At 42.6% G+C, this 14,387-nt stretch overlaps 1 protein-coding gene and 1 long non-coding RNA gene across 37 annotated transcripts in view; one reads left to right on the top strand and one right to left on the bottom strand.

The window, feature by feature from the left end:
- Window positions 1-14,387, top strand: part of MBTD1 (mbt domain containing 1) — an 83,581-nt gene that overhangs the window by 60,185 nt on the left and 9,009 nt on the right. For 31 of the 36 annotated variants that reach the window (XM_063799861.1, XM_063799852.1, XM_063799853.1 and 28 more), the window contains 4 exons: window positions 5,484-5,631; window positions 7,340-7,422; window positions 7,830-8,064; window positions 8,566-8,643. In XM_063799861.1, the coding sequence (XP_063655931.1) occupies window positions 5,484-5,631; window positions 7,340-7,422; window positions 7,830-8,064; window positions 8,566-8,643 (544 nt within the window). Of the gene's footprint in view, window positions 1-5,483; window positions 5,632-7,339; window positions 7,423-7,829; window positions 8,189-8,565; window positions 8,644-14,387 lie in introns of those variants that run through there. The other 5 variants (XR_010153336.1, XR_010153337.1, XM_054671198.2 and 2 more) reach the window with 3 other exon arrangements.
- Window positions 8,931-12,943, bottom strand: LOC134808973 (uncharacterized). Its single transcript, XR_010153340.1, has 2 exons — window positions 12,880-12,943; window positions 8,931-9,242 (listed from the first exon to the last, which is right to left on the bottom strand). It is a non-coding gene; the product is annotated as an uncharacterized LOC134808973 (long non-coding RNA).

Genomic DNA, 14,387 nt, shown 5'->3' with positions numbered 1-14,387 from the left:
TCACTCTGTCATCCAGGCTGGAGTGCAGTGGCATGATCTCAGCTCACTGCAACCTCTGCCTCCCAGGCTCAGGTGATCCTCCTGCCTCAGCCCCCTGAGTAGCTGGGATTACAGGTGCATGCCACCACGCCCAGCTAATTTTTGTATATTTTGTAGAGATGGGATTTCACCATGTTGCCCGGGCTGGTCTCGAATTCCTGGACTCAACCCACCTGCCTCGGCCTCCCACAGTGCTGGGATTACAGGCATGAGCCACTGTACATGGCATTTTTTTTTTTTTTTTTTGAGATGGTATCTCGCCCTGTCACCCAGGCTGTAGTGCAATGGCGTGATCATAGCTCACCACAACCTTGAGCTCAAGCAGTTCTCCCACTTCAGCTTCCTGAGCAGCTGGTACTGCAGGCAAAAGCCACCACACCCAACCAGTTTTTTTGTTGTTGTTGTTTTCTTAGCAATGGGGTCTCACTGTTGCCCGGGATAGTCTCGAACTCCTGAGCTCAAGCAATTCTCCTGCCTCAGCCTCCTGAGTAGCTGGGATTACAGGCAGGAGCCACCTGCCTGGCTAACATTGGCATTTTTTTAAGGTCTCAGGTGAATATCATGTACAGCCATGGTCAAGAACCACCTAAGGAAAGTCTACTTACATAAAGGTGTAACTTAAATCGTGATTTGCATTTCAACAGTTTAAAACCTTCAGCTAAAAGAAAAACAATTATGATGGCCCAGGCATGGTAGCTCACACTTGTAATCCCAGCACTTCGGGAGGCCAAGGCAAGCGGATCACGAGGTCAGGATATCAAGACCATCCTGGCTAACACGGTGAAACCCTGTCTCTACTAAAACTACAAAAAATTAACCAGGCGTGGTGGCACGCGCCTGTAGTCCCAGCTACTCAGGAGACTGAGGCAGGAGAATCACTTGAACCCTGGAGGTGGAGGTTGCAGTGAGCCAAGATGGTGCCACTGCACTCCAGCCTGGGTGACAGAGCGAGACTCTGTCTCAAAAAAAAAAAAAAACAGAAAAAAAGAAAAAGGAAAACAATTATGATGGCTGCCATGTCACATGGTCAGACAGCTGGACAAGACTGGCTCCAAACCCTGTTCTTCCTCTTTTCCTCACTAGTGATCAGAATGACCCAATAAGATTTAAAACAGGCCGAGGGGGGCGAATCACAAGGTCAGGAGTTCGAGACCAGCCTGGTCAATATGGTGAGACCCCATCTTTACTAAAAATACAAAAATTAGCCGGGTGTGGTGGCGGGCGCCTGTAGTCCCAGCTACTCGGGAGGCTGAGGCAGCAGAATCGCTTGAACCCAGGAAGGGGAGGTTGCAGTGAGCTGAGATCGCACCACTGCACTCCATCCTGGGCAACAAAGCAAGACTGTCTCAAAAAAAAAATTTTTTAAACACTGATTCCTGAAACACCTTGATCATGTTAAAAAGAAAAAAAAAGGCTGGGCCCTTTTTTTATTACAATTACAGGTGGCTCACACCTGTAATTCCAGCACTTTAGAAGGGCAGATCATGAGGTCAGGAGTTCAAGACCAGCCTGGTCAACATGATGAAACTAAAAATACAAAAGAGTTAGCTGGGCCTGGGGCCAGGCACCTGTAATCCCAGTTCTTGGGAGGCTGAGGCAGGAGAATGCTTGAACCCGAGACACAGAGGTTGCAGTGAGCTGAGATTGTGCTATTGCACTCCAGCCTGGGCAACAAGAGCAAAACTCTGTCTCAAAAAAAAGAAAAAAATAAAGAGACTGGGTGCAATCCCAGCACTTTGGGAGTGCTGGGTGCAATCCCAGCACTTTGGGAGTCCAAGGCAGGTGGATCACTTGAGGTCAGGAGTTCAAGACCAGCCTGGCCAACATGATAAAACCCCATCTCCATACAAAAATTAGCCAGGTGTGGTGGTGTGTACCTATAATCCCAGCTACTCGAAAGGCTGAGGCAAGAGAATCACTTGAACCTGGGAGGTGGAGGTTGCAGTGAGCTGAGATCGAGCCACTGCACTTCGGCCTAGGCATAGAGCGAGACTCCATCTCAAACAACAACAAAAATCACATGGATTCCCATGATCGACTCCATGTCTACATGACCGGAATCACGGTCAAGGCCAGGCTTGGTGGCTCATGCCTGCAATTCCAGCACTTTGGGAGGCTGAGTTGGGAGGATCCTTTCAGTTCCAGATCCCACCCATGTGACAACAGTCTCTGTGTCTGTTAATTCTGATTACTGAGAAAGAGTCTGAATAGCTGAGCTAAGCCTTTGGTTTGGTTCCATATGTGATACATACAAGTCCCTAGTCTAGTCACCTGTATTTAGAAGAATGAAGAAAGGAATCCCATGTAAGTGAGGTAGTTCTGTCCAGAGGTCTTAAGCAAAGCTGTCAAGCTTGAGAGTAGTAAATTTAGTGTACATGTTTACCATATAGAAATAACCAGAGAAAGGAACTTGGAGGAAGAGACCAAAAGATAATGTGGAACCATTATTACAGGCTTTAAACACTTGGTCAAGTCATCCGAGAGTTCTTTAGTAGACAGGATAACTTGGTACAGGTACTGGCCTGAACAGAGGTTGGACTGAAGGAAAGTTTTACTGTCTAAGAGGGGCAGCATCCATAGAGGATGGCTGAAAGCAATTATATCAAACAAGATAGCAAAGTCAAGACAGAGATTAATGGCAAGTTGAGGTGGAGTTGTGGAATATGGTGATTGATTACCTCTAAAGGAGTAAGAGGAGTTGTTGATTTGACACCCTGTACTAACTCAGAGACTATGTTCAGCATGCAGATAAAATGCTGGACCGAGACACTGGAAGAGAGGCAAACTCATGATAAAACTTTAGGAATCACTGGTGTAGAAGTTCATCATTGTAGCACTGGGATGGATGAGGTCATCAAAACAGAAAAGAGCTAAAATCAGAAACTTGAAGGTTGGAGGTGAAAGAGCATTCCAGAAGGAATGCAGAAAGAATGATCAGAGAGATGAGAAGATTGATTGGTAGACCAGAAGGTGATAAGAGACTAGGAGAAAATGTTTCAGAATATTAAGAGTAGGCTGGGTGTGGTAGCTCACGCCAGTAATCCTAGCACTTTGAGAGGCCGAGGCAGGCAGATTGCTTGAGCCCACCTTGGCCCCCAGAGTTTGAAACCAGCCTGAGCAATAGGGCAAAACACTGTCTCTACAAAAATTAGCTGAGTGTGGTGGCACACCTATAGACCCAGCTATCCAGGAGGCTGGGGTGGGAGCATCACCTGAGCTCAGGGAAGTTGGCTGCAGTGAGCCATGATTGTACCACTGCACCCCAGCCTGGGTGACCTTGTCTCAAAAAAAAAAAAAAAAGAAAGAAAAAGAAAAATTAAGAGTAGTGAGCAAATAGCAGAGACTCAGTGAGGTTGGGCAAATTAGGAGTTTATTCATGAATTTAGCAGTTTAGATAAAGGCAACATACTGCAGGAAAAAGCCAAAAACAAAAATTCAACAAGTAAAAATATGAAGGAATATTTGGGAGGCAGAGGCAGGAGAATCACTTGAGGCCAGGAATTTAAGACCAGCCCAGCCAACATGGCGAAACCCCATCTCTACTAAAAATACAAAAATAAGTCGGGTGTGGTGGTGAGCACCTGTAATCCCAGCTACTTGGGAAACTGAGGCAGGAGAATTACTTGAACCCAGGAGGGGGAGGTTGCAATGAGCTGAGATTGCACCACTGCACTCCAGCCTGGGCAACAAAGCGAGACTCCATCCTCCATCTCTCTCTCTCTCTCTCTCTCTCTCCCCCCCTCCATATCTCTCTCTCTCTCTCTCTCTCTGTGTATATATATATATAAAATAAAAGAATAGATAAAGACAAAAATTAACTGCAAGGAGTTGCGTGGTATGTAACTTGAATTGAGTGTCTGGGTGAATAGAGTTTATTCTACTACTCTATAACCTTGAACCTATTTCAAAGTAAAAAAAAAAAAAAATTTTTTTCCCCTTTGAAACAGTCTTGCTCTGTCACCCAGGCTGGAGTGCAATGGCATGATCTCGGCTCACTGCAGCCTCTGCCTTCCAGGTTCGAGCAATTCTCCCTGCCTCAGCCTCCCAAGTAGCTGGGATTACAGGCCCCCGCCACCATGCCTGGCTAATTTTTGTATTTTTAGTAGAGACTGGGTTTCGCCATGTTGGCCAGTCTGGTCTCAAACTCCTGACCTCAGGTGTCTGCCCATCTCAGCCTCCCAAAGTGCTGAGATTACAGGCATGAGCTACCACGCCCGGCCAAAATATTTTTAATGTAGTGGAAATTGGGAAACAGAGTATAAGACATGGTCTTTTGAAAGCAAAATTCCAGTGGTAATAGGGCAAGATGGGGAAGTTTGTCTTAGTTTTAAAAAGAGGGGGCAGCCTGGCCAAGGTGAGTGGGTCACCTGAGGTCAGGAGTTCGAGACCAGCCTGGCCAACATGATGAAATCCCATCTCTACTAAAAATACAAAAATTAGCTGGGCGTGGTGGCCCATGCCGGTAATCCCAGCTACTTGGGAGGCTGAGGCAGAAGAATCACTTGAATCCAGGAGGCAGAGGTTGCAGTGAGCCGAGATTGACCCCTTGCACTCCAGCCTAGGTGACGAGGGAAACTCTGTCTCAAAAAAAAAAAAAAAAAAAAGGCAGGGTGGGCACGTCCGTAATCCCAACACTTTGGGAGGCCACGGCAGAAGGATCACTTGAGCCCAGGAGTTTGAGACCAGCCTGAGCAACATGGTGAGACCCCATCTCTACAAAATAAAAATTAAACAATTAGCCGAGTGTGATGGCATGCACCTGTAGTCCTAGCTACTCAGGAGGCAGAGACAGAAGGATTGCTTGAGCCAGGGAGGTCAAGGCTGCAGTGGGCCATGTTCGCACCATTGCACTCCAGCCTGAGTGACAGAGCGAGACCTTGTCTCAAAAAGGGAGAGTTGGGTACTTGTTACAACAGTCTCTGAGGCGTGAAGAAACGAACAAGAGGACCCTTAATGTGGACCGGCCTTAGCATCTGCCATAGAGGAGTATGGTTATCTGTAGCATAAAAGAGATCAAGTTGGAGCTTGAAGAACGTAGAGACCGTTTGTAAAAACTCTGTATGTGATAAATCAGAAAGAAGTAAAAGTGTTACCAAGTAGGATTTGGAGCCTAGCTGAAACTAGTTAGGTAAATAGTAAGCACTCAGCCCAGTTTCATGATGCCGTGACAGCAGGCAGCTATAGCCATGGTCAAAGGCACTGCTTTTCCCAGACCTCTGAGGTCAGTTATAGGTAATCCTGCTTTTGTTTCTGGAACACACTAGAATTTACATAGATTTTTTTCATTAGAACTTCTGTTATTTAACATAACTCAGTAGAGAAGCATGTTTCACTTTGAAGAGACCTTTATATAATAGATTTTCCTTTCTTTTAGAATGTCAAAGTATTATTTTTATAATAGTGGTATCTAATTTCAAGTACTTAGAATTCTCTTCATTGAAAAGGTGCTAGCTGACGGATTCCTGATGATTGGGATCGATGGCTCAGAAGCAGCAGACGGATCTGACTGGTTCTGTTACCATGCAACCTCTCCTTCTATTTTCCCTGTCGGTTTCTGTGAAATTAACATGATTGAACTTACTCCACCCAGAGGTACTTCATCCTAATATAAACACTGGGTTTTAATCGTTGCTTTCTTCTTACATGGTTTTTGTTTACAACATTTAACACAGCCCTAGATTTCCTGAGTACGTATATAATGTGTGTGGATAAACATATACATACAGGAGCTGTAGGTTGCTCTAAAAATATAAAGTACTGTATTCTAGCGTACTTTAATAAATTACAGTAGTATAGAATTTTTCCTGAGCATCTGTGTATTTTATAATATGAATTGGTATTCTCAAACTCTGTTGAGTCAGTAATGTAGGCTCAACAGGCTATGGCATACATGATTTTTTTCTTTTTTTCCCAATAAAGACAGGGTCTTGCTCTGTTGCCCAGGCTGGAGTGCAGTGGCACAATCATAGCTCACAGTAACTTCCAGCTCCTGGGCCCAAGCAATCCTCCCACCTCAGCCTCCCTAGTAGCTGAAACTACAGCTGAAAGGCACAACCATGTCTGACTTTTTTTTTTTTTCTCTTTGTATGTACAGACAGGAATCTCACTATGTTACCCAGGCTGGTCTTGAAGTCCTGGCCTCAAGTGATCCTCCCACCTCAGCCTCCCCAAAGTGCTGGGATTAGGAGTGAACCACCACACTTAGCCATGTGGACTTTTTTTTTTTTTTTGAGACAGTCTCGCTCTGTCACCCAGGCTGGAATGCAGGGGTGCTATCTCACCTCTTTACAGCCTCCGCCTCCCAGGTTCAAGTGATTCTTGTGCCTCCTCTCCCAAGTAGCTGGAATTACAGGTGTGCACCACCACGCCCAGCTGATTTTTATATTTTTAGTAGAGACAGGGTTTCGCCATGTAGGCCAGGCTCATCATGAACTCCTGGCCTGAAGTGATCCACCCACCTTGGCCTCCCAGCGTGCTGGGATTATAGGCGTGAGCCACTGCACCCAGCCCTATGTGGACTTTTAAAAGGATGGCTGTTTTACTCATGGTTTAACCAGTGATTTTTCCAATTTTAATACTTGAGCATTAAGTTGTTCCTCTAAGAAAGGAGGAAAGCTATAACAGAGGTCTATAAAAATAGTATTTGCTCAGCCAGTTTTCTCTCCTTGCAAGAAAGAAAAATATCACTCCATAGTATTAGGTGCTAGACTCTTCTAAAGCCTAGGATTGAAAGAGCAAAAATGTACCGTTGTAGTAAACAGAAAAAGAGAGCCACCTTTGCATTAGACTAAGTAGACACACCAGTGTTTCTAGAAAGGGGAGGGAAATCTGTATAACATGGAGGAATTATTGCACTCAGCAGTATAAATCATATAGGCCAGGTGCAGTGGCTCACGCCAGTAATCCCAGCACTTTGGGAGACTCAGGTAGGAGGATTGCTTGAGACCAGGAGTTTGAGAACAACCCGGGCAACATAGGGAGACCCTATTTAGTAGAGACCTGTCTCTACTAAAAACAATAAAAAATTAGCCAGTCACAGTGGCATGCGCCTGTAGTCCCAGCTACTAGAGAGGCTGAGGCAGGAGGATCACTTGAGCCCTGGAGGTTGAGGCTGCAGTAAGCCGTTGAGGGCACTACTGCACTCCAGCCTGGGCGACAGAGCAAGACCCTGTCTCAAAAAAAATAAAGTTGATCATATAACCTATGCCCTTAAGATTTTGTGTACTGTTACTTTTTGTCTGCATTTTAATATTATGCTAATTTTAAATGAACTGCTAGTTAAACCAGTTGTGTTTTTTAGGTTACACAAAACTTCCTTTTAAATGGTTTGACTACCTCAGGGAAACTGGCTCCATTGCAGCACCAGTAAAACTATTTAATAAGGTAAATTTAAATGGCAGCATAATTATGTGAGGACTTATTAATGCCCTGCAAATACAATTTATGTTCATAAAAATGTCTTTGCCTTGTATTAGAATTTCTTAGTGGAGATATAATATAAACAAATATAGCAATGAAACAATATAAATATTTTCTTTACCTAGGAATCAAAACTTGTTTCCAAACTGTGTTTCATTTTTAATCTGAAGGAAATAGAAATGAAGACTTTTCCTAACTAGTTTTTAAATACTTCACCTTCGTACTATGTTTAAATAAAGAATTATTTGGAATTTATGGTTTATAATTATCATATTTAGCTAGTCGCTTCTGTTTTTTGCTTTCTTAGTGATAGTAGGGTTGTGCATTCTTTCTTCTTCATACCAATATTAATGTTTTCTTCTCTGTGTCAGGATGTTCCAAATCACGGATTTCGTGTAGGAATGAAATTAGAAGCAGTAGATCTCATGGAGCCACGTTTAATATGTGTAGCCACAGTAACTCGAATTATTCATCGTCTCTTGAGGATACATTTTGATGGATGGGAAGAAGAGTATGATCAGTGGGTAGACTGTGAGTCACCTGACCTCTATCCTGTAGGGTGGTGTCAGTTAACTGGATATCAACTACAGCCTCCAGCATCACAGTGTAAGTTGGTATACAGAAAAGGTGTCCTTTTGTAAAAATCAGCAATTCTCCAGAGGACTATCTCACATAAGTCATCTTATGAGCTCACAGGACAAGAATATACCTATGTCTGATTGGTTGCCAGGTAAGACATTAAGACTCAACAACAATATCACAGAATCAGACCATGTGTCCCATGGCAATGTGAATCCAGTAGTCAATTACATAATGACTATAGAAACACAACAGTCACCAAATTAAACTAGACTTACTATTTTAGTGAGTTAAAAATTACAGACTAAAAGTTTATTGGTAGGTAATAAATGCTTTTGAGTAAATAGTGGAATCTGTCTCATGTTGAGGCTATGGTTTTGTAGGAACAAGTACCCTTATTTTCAGAGCATCATGTACTTTAGCATAATGGTCTTGGTAAAGATAGTTCATATAAGTTGTATCTAGACAACTGTATCGTCTAAATTGTAAACAATTATCTAGTACCAATTTTCCCTTTTTATTTTTCAGCATCAAGAGAAAACCAATCAGCTTCATCAAAACAGAAGAAAAAGGCTAAGTCCCAGCAATACAAAGGACATAAGAAAAGTGGGTCACCACGTGGTGTTCACATACATTTTCTAATTGTTAACTAATTGGAGTCACAGTATTCTTGGACAGAAAATGATATATCTTGTGAGAACTGATGATTGTGCGTTATGTATTATGCTTAAAGGTGCAGTATGCCATAAAAGGCAAACCCTTGCAATAATGAGAAACACTGATATTTTACTAACAGGAGAAATGATTACCACAGTATTTAAAGTATACGTGGTAAAGAATAGAGTCTGTGAATGATTCTTGAAATAATATGTAAAACCTACTGAAAGTTAATCTTGTTTAAAAACTTTATTTAAAAAGAAAAATTAGCAGCCAGGTTCAGTGGCTCACGCCTGTAATCCCAGCACTTCAGGAGGCCGAGGCAGGCAGATCACAAGGTCAGGAGATCGAGACCATCCTGGCTAACACGGTGAAACCCTGTCTCCACCAAAAATACAAAAAATCTGCCGGGCATGGTGGCACACGCCTGAAGTCCCAGCTACTCAGGAGGCTGAGGCAAGAGAATCACTTGAACCCGGGAGGCAGAGGTTGCAGTGAGCCAAGATCACGCCACTACATTCCAGCTGGGCAACACAGCAAGACTCTGTCTAAAAAAAAAAAAAAAAAAAAATTAGCAGATGCTTGATGCTTACAGTAGATGTGAAGCCTAATAAACCCATTTTTCCTAGAAAGCAAAACTTTCTAGAGTGATACTGGTAAGAAATCCAAGTTGATGGCAAAAAAGCTTTACCAAATTTTTCTAGAAATGCTTTCTATACTAAAAAATTAGCCTGGCGTGGTGGTGCATGCCTGTAATCCCAGCTACTTGGGAGGCTGAGGCAGGAGAATTGCTTGAACCCAGGAGGCGGAGGTTGAGGTGAGCCGAGATCGTGCCATTGCACCCTAGCCTGGGCAACAAGAGCAAAACTCCATCTCGAAAAAAAAAAAAAAAGAAATTCTTTCTATACTATATTTTACCTTACAGTGAATTGTTGGCATAAGCCAAAGTAATATAAAATATATTGATAACTATATTTGATTTTTTTTATCTTATTTCCCCACCATAGAAAGCCATAGCTTTCTCTCTTCATAAAACTTGTCATAGAATGTTTCACTCTTTTTTGAGACAAGGCCTTACTTTGTTGCTCAGGCTGGAATGGAGTGCAGTGGCACAATCTCCGCTCACTACAGCCTTGACCTTCCCTGGCTCAAGCAGTCCTCCCACCCCAGCCTCCTGAGTAGCTTGGACCACAGGCATGTGTTGCCACACACCCAGCTAAGTTTTGTATTTTTTTGTAGAGACAGAGTCTTGCCACGTTGCCCAGGCTGGTCTCAAACTTCTAGGCTCAAGCAGTCTGCCCACCTCAGCCTCCCAAAGTGCTGGGATTACAGGCATGAGCCACCACACATGGCCATATTTCATTTCATTCTTAGATAAGGATATATATATATATATATATATATATATATATATATATATATATATTTTTTTTTTTTTTTTTTTTTTTTTTTTGAGACAGAGTCTCAGTCTGTCACCCAGACTGGAATGCAGTGGTGTGATCTTGGCTCACTGCAGCCTCGACTTCCCGGGTACAAGCAATTCTCCCACCTCAGCCCCTGGAGTACCTGGGACTACAGGAGTATACCACCATGCCCAACTCGTTTTTATATTTTTATAGAAATGGTGTCTCACCATATTACCCAGGCTGGTCTCAAACTCCTGGGCTCAAGCAATCCATCTGCCTGCCTTGGTCTCCCAAAGTGCTGGGATTACAGGTGTGATCCTCTGAGTCTGGCCAATTTTTATTTAAAGATATTTTTTAAATTGGACTGGACGTGGTGGCTCATGCCTGTAATTAATCCCAGCAACTTTGGGAGGCCGAGGCGGGCGGATGGCTTTAGACCAGCCTGGGCAACATGGCAAGACCCCATCTCTAAAAACAAAAAAAGGAAGAAAAAAGCAAGATATTTAAAAAATGTAAAAGTACACTTGAGGATTAAAACTGAAACAGATTTTTCCAGCTGACTTGCCAAATATGCTCAGGTACGTGCTGATTTGCCTCATAAACAACCTAGAGACTGAAGTGGCAAGAAGAATCGAATATACTCTGTTCTAACCTTTCTGATGTTTGCTTGTTAAGTGGGAAACTTAAAAATTTCTACTGTCCACTGTAGTAGTACTTTGAAAAATAAGTTTTCTCCCAGCACAAAACCCATGTCAGCCACACACAAGTAGCAACCTACAGGCCTGTCACTTGACCTCTCGTTTATAGGCACAAGCCTCCCACAGGCCCAGAATTATTTTGCCCACCAGCTGCTTGCCAGGTCTGATACTCACCTAAAAGAACTTTAGGGAGCATTGCCAAACCAGCCTGATGAAAGGGAGTTCTCATGTATCTAAATGAGTAGCAAGAATTCACATGGGAACTTCATTTATGTCAGTGGACTGACAATAGCAGGTATGACCACTAAGCTTTCTGTGAAGTAAATAACAAGTCTGCTTTCACTTTCTGTTGGATAAGACTTTGGAATTTCAGAATTTTCTTTCCAAGATGTCAAATTAAAAATGGTTTTTATTACTCAGTGGCTATATGACATTGCTTTTTAGAACTTATCTGTGAGTTTTGTGTAGACAATTCATTTACCTCCCTCAGCATGACTCTTGTAGGATTTGTTTCTGATTTGTGGAGTTAAAACTGTTTTGAATTAATGGGCTGGGAACATGGAAAGAAATATGTAATTAATGAAGAAATATTAGCACCCCGGTTTTTAGTGATATTTACCATTACTAGAGTTCTGGATTCACTGAAAAAATGAATTTTGGTCTACATGCAACATATTCCTTAACTATAATATTTTACTATTTCCTAATAGTATGACATCAGCTCTAATACCTTTAAATTGTCCTTTGGACATAGAAAAGAAAAGAACTATGGACCCACAGTACCTCATTAGATGCCCTTGGGACCAGATGTGCATTGGAATTCAGAATTTTTTGGATTTTAGAAGAGAAATATAGTCTGTGTAACATACATTATGTAACACTCCAGACTCTGAAACATTTTTTAAAGCAAATATATATATAAATATTTACATTAAATGGCCCAAATAAAAATTATAAGTAGTGTCACCAAGTGAGGTACGGCTTTGTTGCCGAAGTTCTTTTTAAAAAAACTTCCTGAGGCCAGGCACGGTGGCTCACGCCTGTAATCCCAGCACTTTGGGAGGCCGAGGCAGGCGGATCACCTGAGGTCAGGAGTTCGAGACCAGCCTGACCAACATGGAGAAACCCCGTCTCTACTAAAAATGCAAAATTAGCCAGGCGTGGTGGCGCATGCCTGTAATCCCAGCACTTGGGAGGCTGAGGCAGGAGAATCGCTTGAACCTGGGAGGCGGAGGTTGCAGTGAGCCGAGATCGCGCCATTGCACTCCAGCCTGGGCAACAAGAGCAAAACTCCCTCTCAAAAAAAAAAAAAAAAAAAACCTATTTGAATGTTGGAATTGAGGATAAGGAAGTATAGTGCCGTATTAAGAAGCAGCAGTTTTCACTCTAATGGTGCCGCCGCCTCTTATTTTTTTCTGTTACTCAGCAGTTTGTTAGAAAGTTTTCTCACTAAGCTTTAGTTACACAAATAAGTATTTGGGGTTTAGAAACCTGTCATCCATTGCAGGCAGACTGATATAAATACCAGATGGGCTATAAAACCTTTTGTTTTTACGTTTGCCTTGGTAGGTTATCATATTCTGGCTCTGTTGCTTCATCTTACAGCTCGTTGGTCTTTTTGAACTTAAGATCATCTGTTAGTGGTATATTCTTTGGCAGTGCTTATTGTACAGAAACAGCTGATGAGCTTCATTGGTCTAGCTTGCTTTGTAGTAAGTTGTGTTCATGCCACGAAGGAAGGATAATTACTGACACTTTTGAGAATAAGTATAAGGTTCTGCCAGAAGGATCATAGACACTCTCTAGTCTCAAAAGCCTCTTTTCCTTAAGGTGTAATTCTAGAGCAGGAAAAGCAGTACTGATTTCTGCTTTAAATCTCACCATTTTCAGGGACTACTGTAAGTAGTAAGAGTGGACATTGCTCCTTTGCGTTTTTATCTGTGAGTGTGTGGTATATTAGGAAAAAGTCTTAAGTTGTTGCTGCATGTGATTTTGGTTTGGCTCTTGAGAATTGAATCTACTCAATAACAGCTTAAATCCCACATCATTTTACATAGGAATACTGTGTGGCTTACATTTACCTTTTAGTTTTGATTTTGTGAAGCATAATTTTTTATTGCTCTTACTCGGTTTATTCTGTCATCTGGAAGAAAACAGACATAACTCAGTCACAAAGATAAAGATCCTTTCGCTTTTTTTTTTTTTTTCTTTCTTTCTTTCTTTTTGAGACAGAGTCTTGCGCTGTCTCCCAGGCTGGAGTGCAGTGGTGCACTGTCGGCTCGCCACAACCTCTGCCTCCCGGATTCAAGCGATTCTCCTGCTTCAGCCTCCCAAGTAGTGGGATTACAGGTGTGCACCACTACTTACGGCTAATTTTTGTATTTTTAGTAGAGACGGGGTTTCACCATGTTGGCCAGGCTGGTCTTGAACTCCTGACCTCAAGTGATCCACCTGCCTTGGCCTCCCAAAGTGCTGGGATCATAGGTGTGAGCCACTGTACCCTGCTGATCCTTCAGCTTTCAATATGATTAATGCACTATGCCTGGTTCTTCAATATTTGCAGAGTTCAGAGTATTTTTTTTGGTTGGCAAAAGCATTGTACATGTCTTGGAAGGCTTATATTTGTATAGAAAACTATAGCTGAAGGGTGATACTTTTTTATTTTATTTTATTTTTTTTTTGAGACAAGGTCTCACTTTATTGCCCAGCCTGGAGCACTGTGGTGCAATCATAGCTCACTGCAGCCTTGAACCCTTGGGCTCAAGCAAATCTCCCACATCAGACTCCAGCATTGCCCAGCAATTTTTTTTTATTTTTTGTAGAGATGGGTCTCACTGTGTTGCCCAGGCTGGTCTGAAACTCCTGGCCTGAAGCCATCCTCATTCTTCTGCCTTGGCATCCCAAGGTGCTGGGATTACAGGCATAAGCCACCATGCCCAGCCTGATAAATTTGTTTCAGAATAAATCAGATTGCTTAAGAATTTACAGGCAATAAGCTTTGAATTTGGAAGTACATTTTAGAATAAGAATTGTGTTTTCTAAAAGAGTGAATTGTAAACTAAAAGTTAGGAGAGCACATTTCATATCAGTAACCTCCTACACCCAGATAATACATTTAAATTGTTTTGATTTCTCCACCAGTGTTTGGGCTTATATGAGCTATGAAATGCTACCTAAAAGTAGTGTTTTAAGACCCTTTCTTCCTTCCTTTGGGTTTTTATCCCATCTCAAGCAGAGACTTTCTTGAAAGAAATTGGCCAGCTGTTCAGCTGTTCTTTTTGTTTTGTTTTGTTTTGTTTTTTGAGACGAGAGTCTTGCTTTGTCGCCCAGGTTGGAGTGCAGTGGCACGATCTCGGCTCACTGCAAGCTCCGCCTCCCAGGTTCACGCCATTCTCCTGCCTCAGCCTCCCGAGTAACTGGGACCACAGGCGCCTGCCACCACGCCCAGCTATTTTTGTATTTTTAGTAGAGATGGGGCTTCACTGTGTTAGCCAGGATGGTCTCGATCTCCTGACCTCGTGATCCACCCACCTCGGCCTCCCAAAGTGCTGGGATTACAGGCGTGAGCCACTGCGGCCGGCCCAGCTGT

Source organism: Pan troglodytes, chromosome 19 (assembly GCF_028858775.2).
Source record: "Pan troglodytes isolate AG18354 chromosome 19, NHGRI_mPanTro3-v2.0_pri, whole genome shotgun sequence".
Lineage (NCBI taxonomy): Eukaryota > Metazoa > Chordata > Mammalia > Primates > Hominidae > Pan > Pan troglodytes.
The sequence above is the reverse complement of the archived record's forward strand: the minus strand, read 5'-3'. Positions and strand labels throughout refer to the sequence as shown.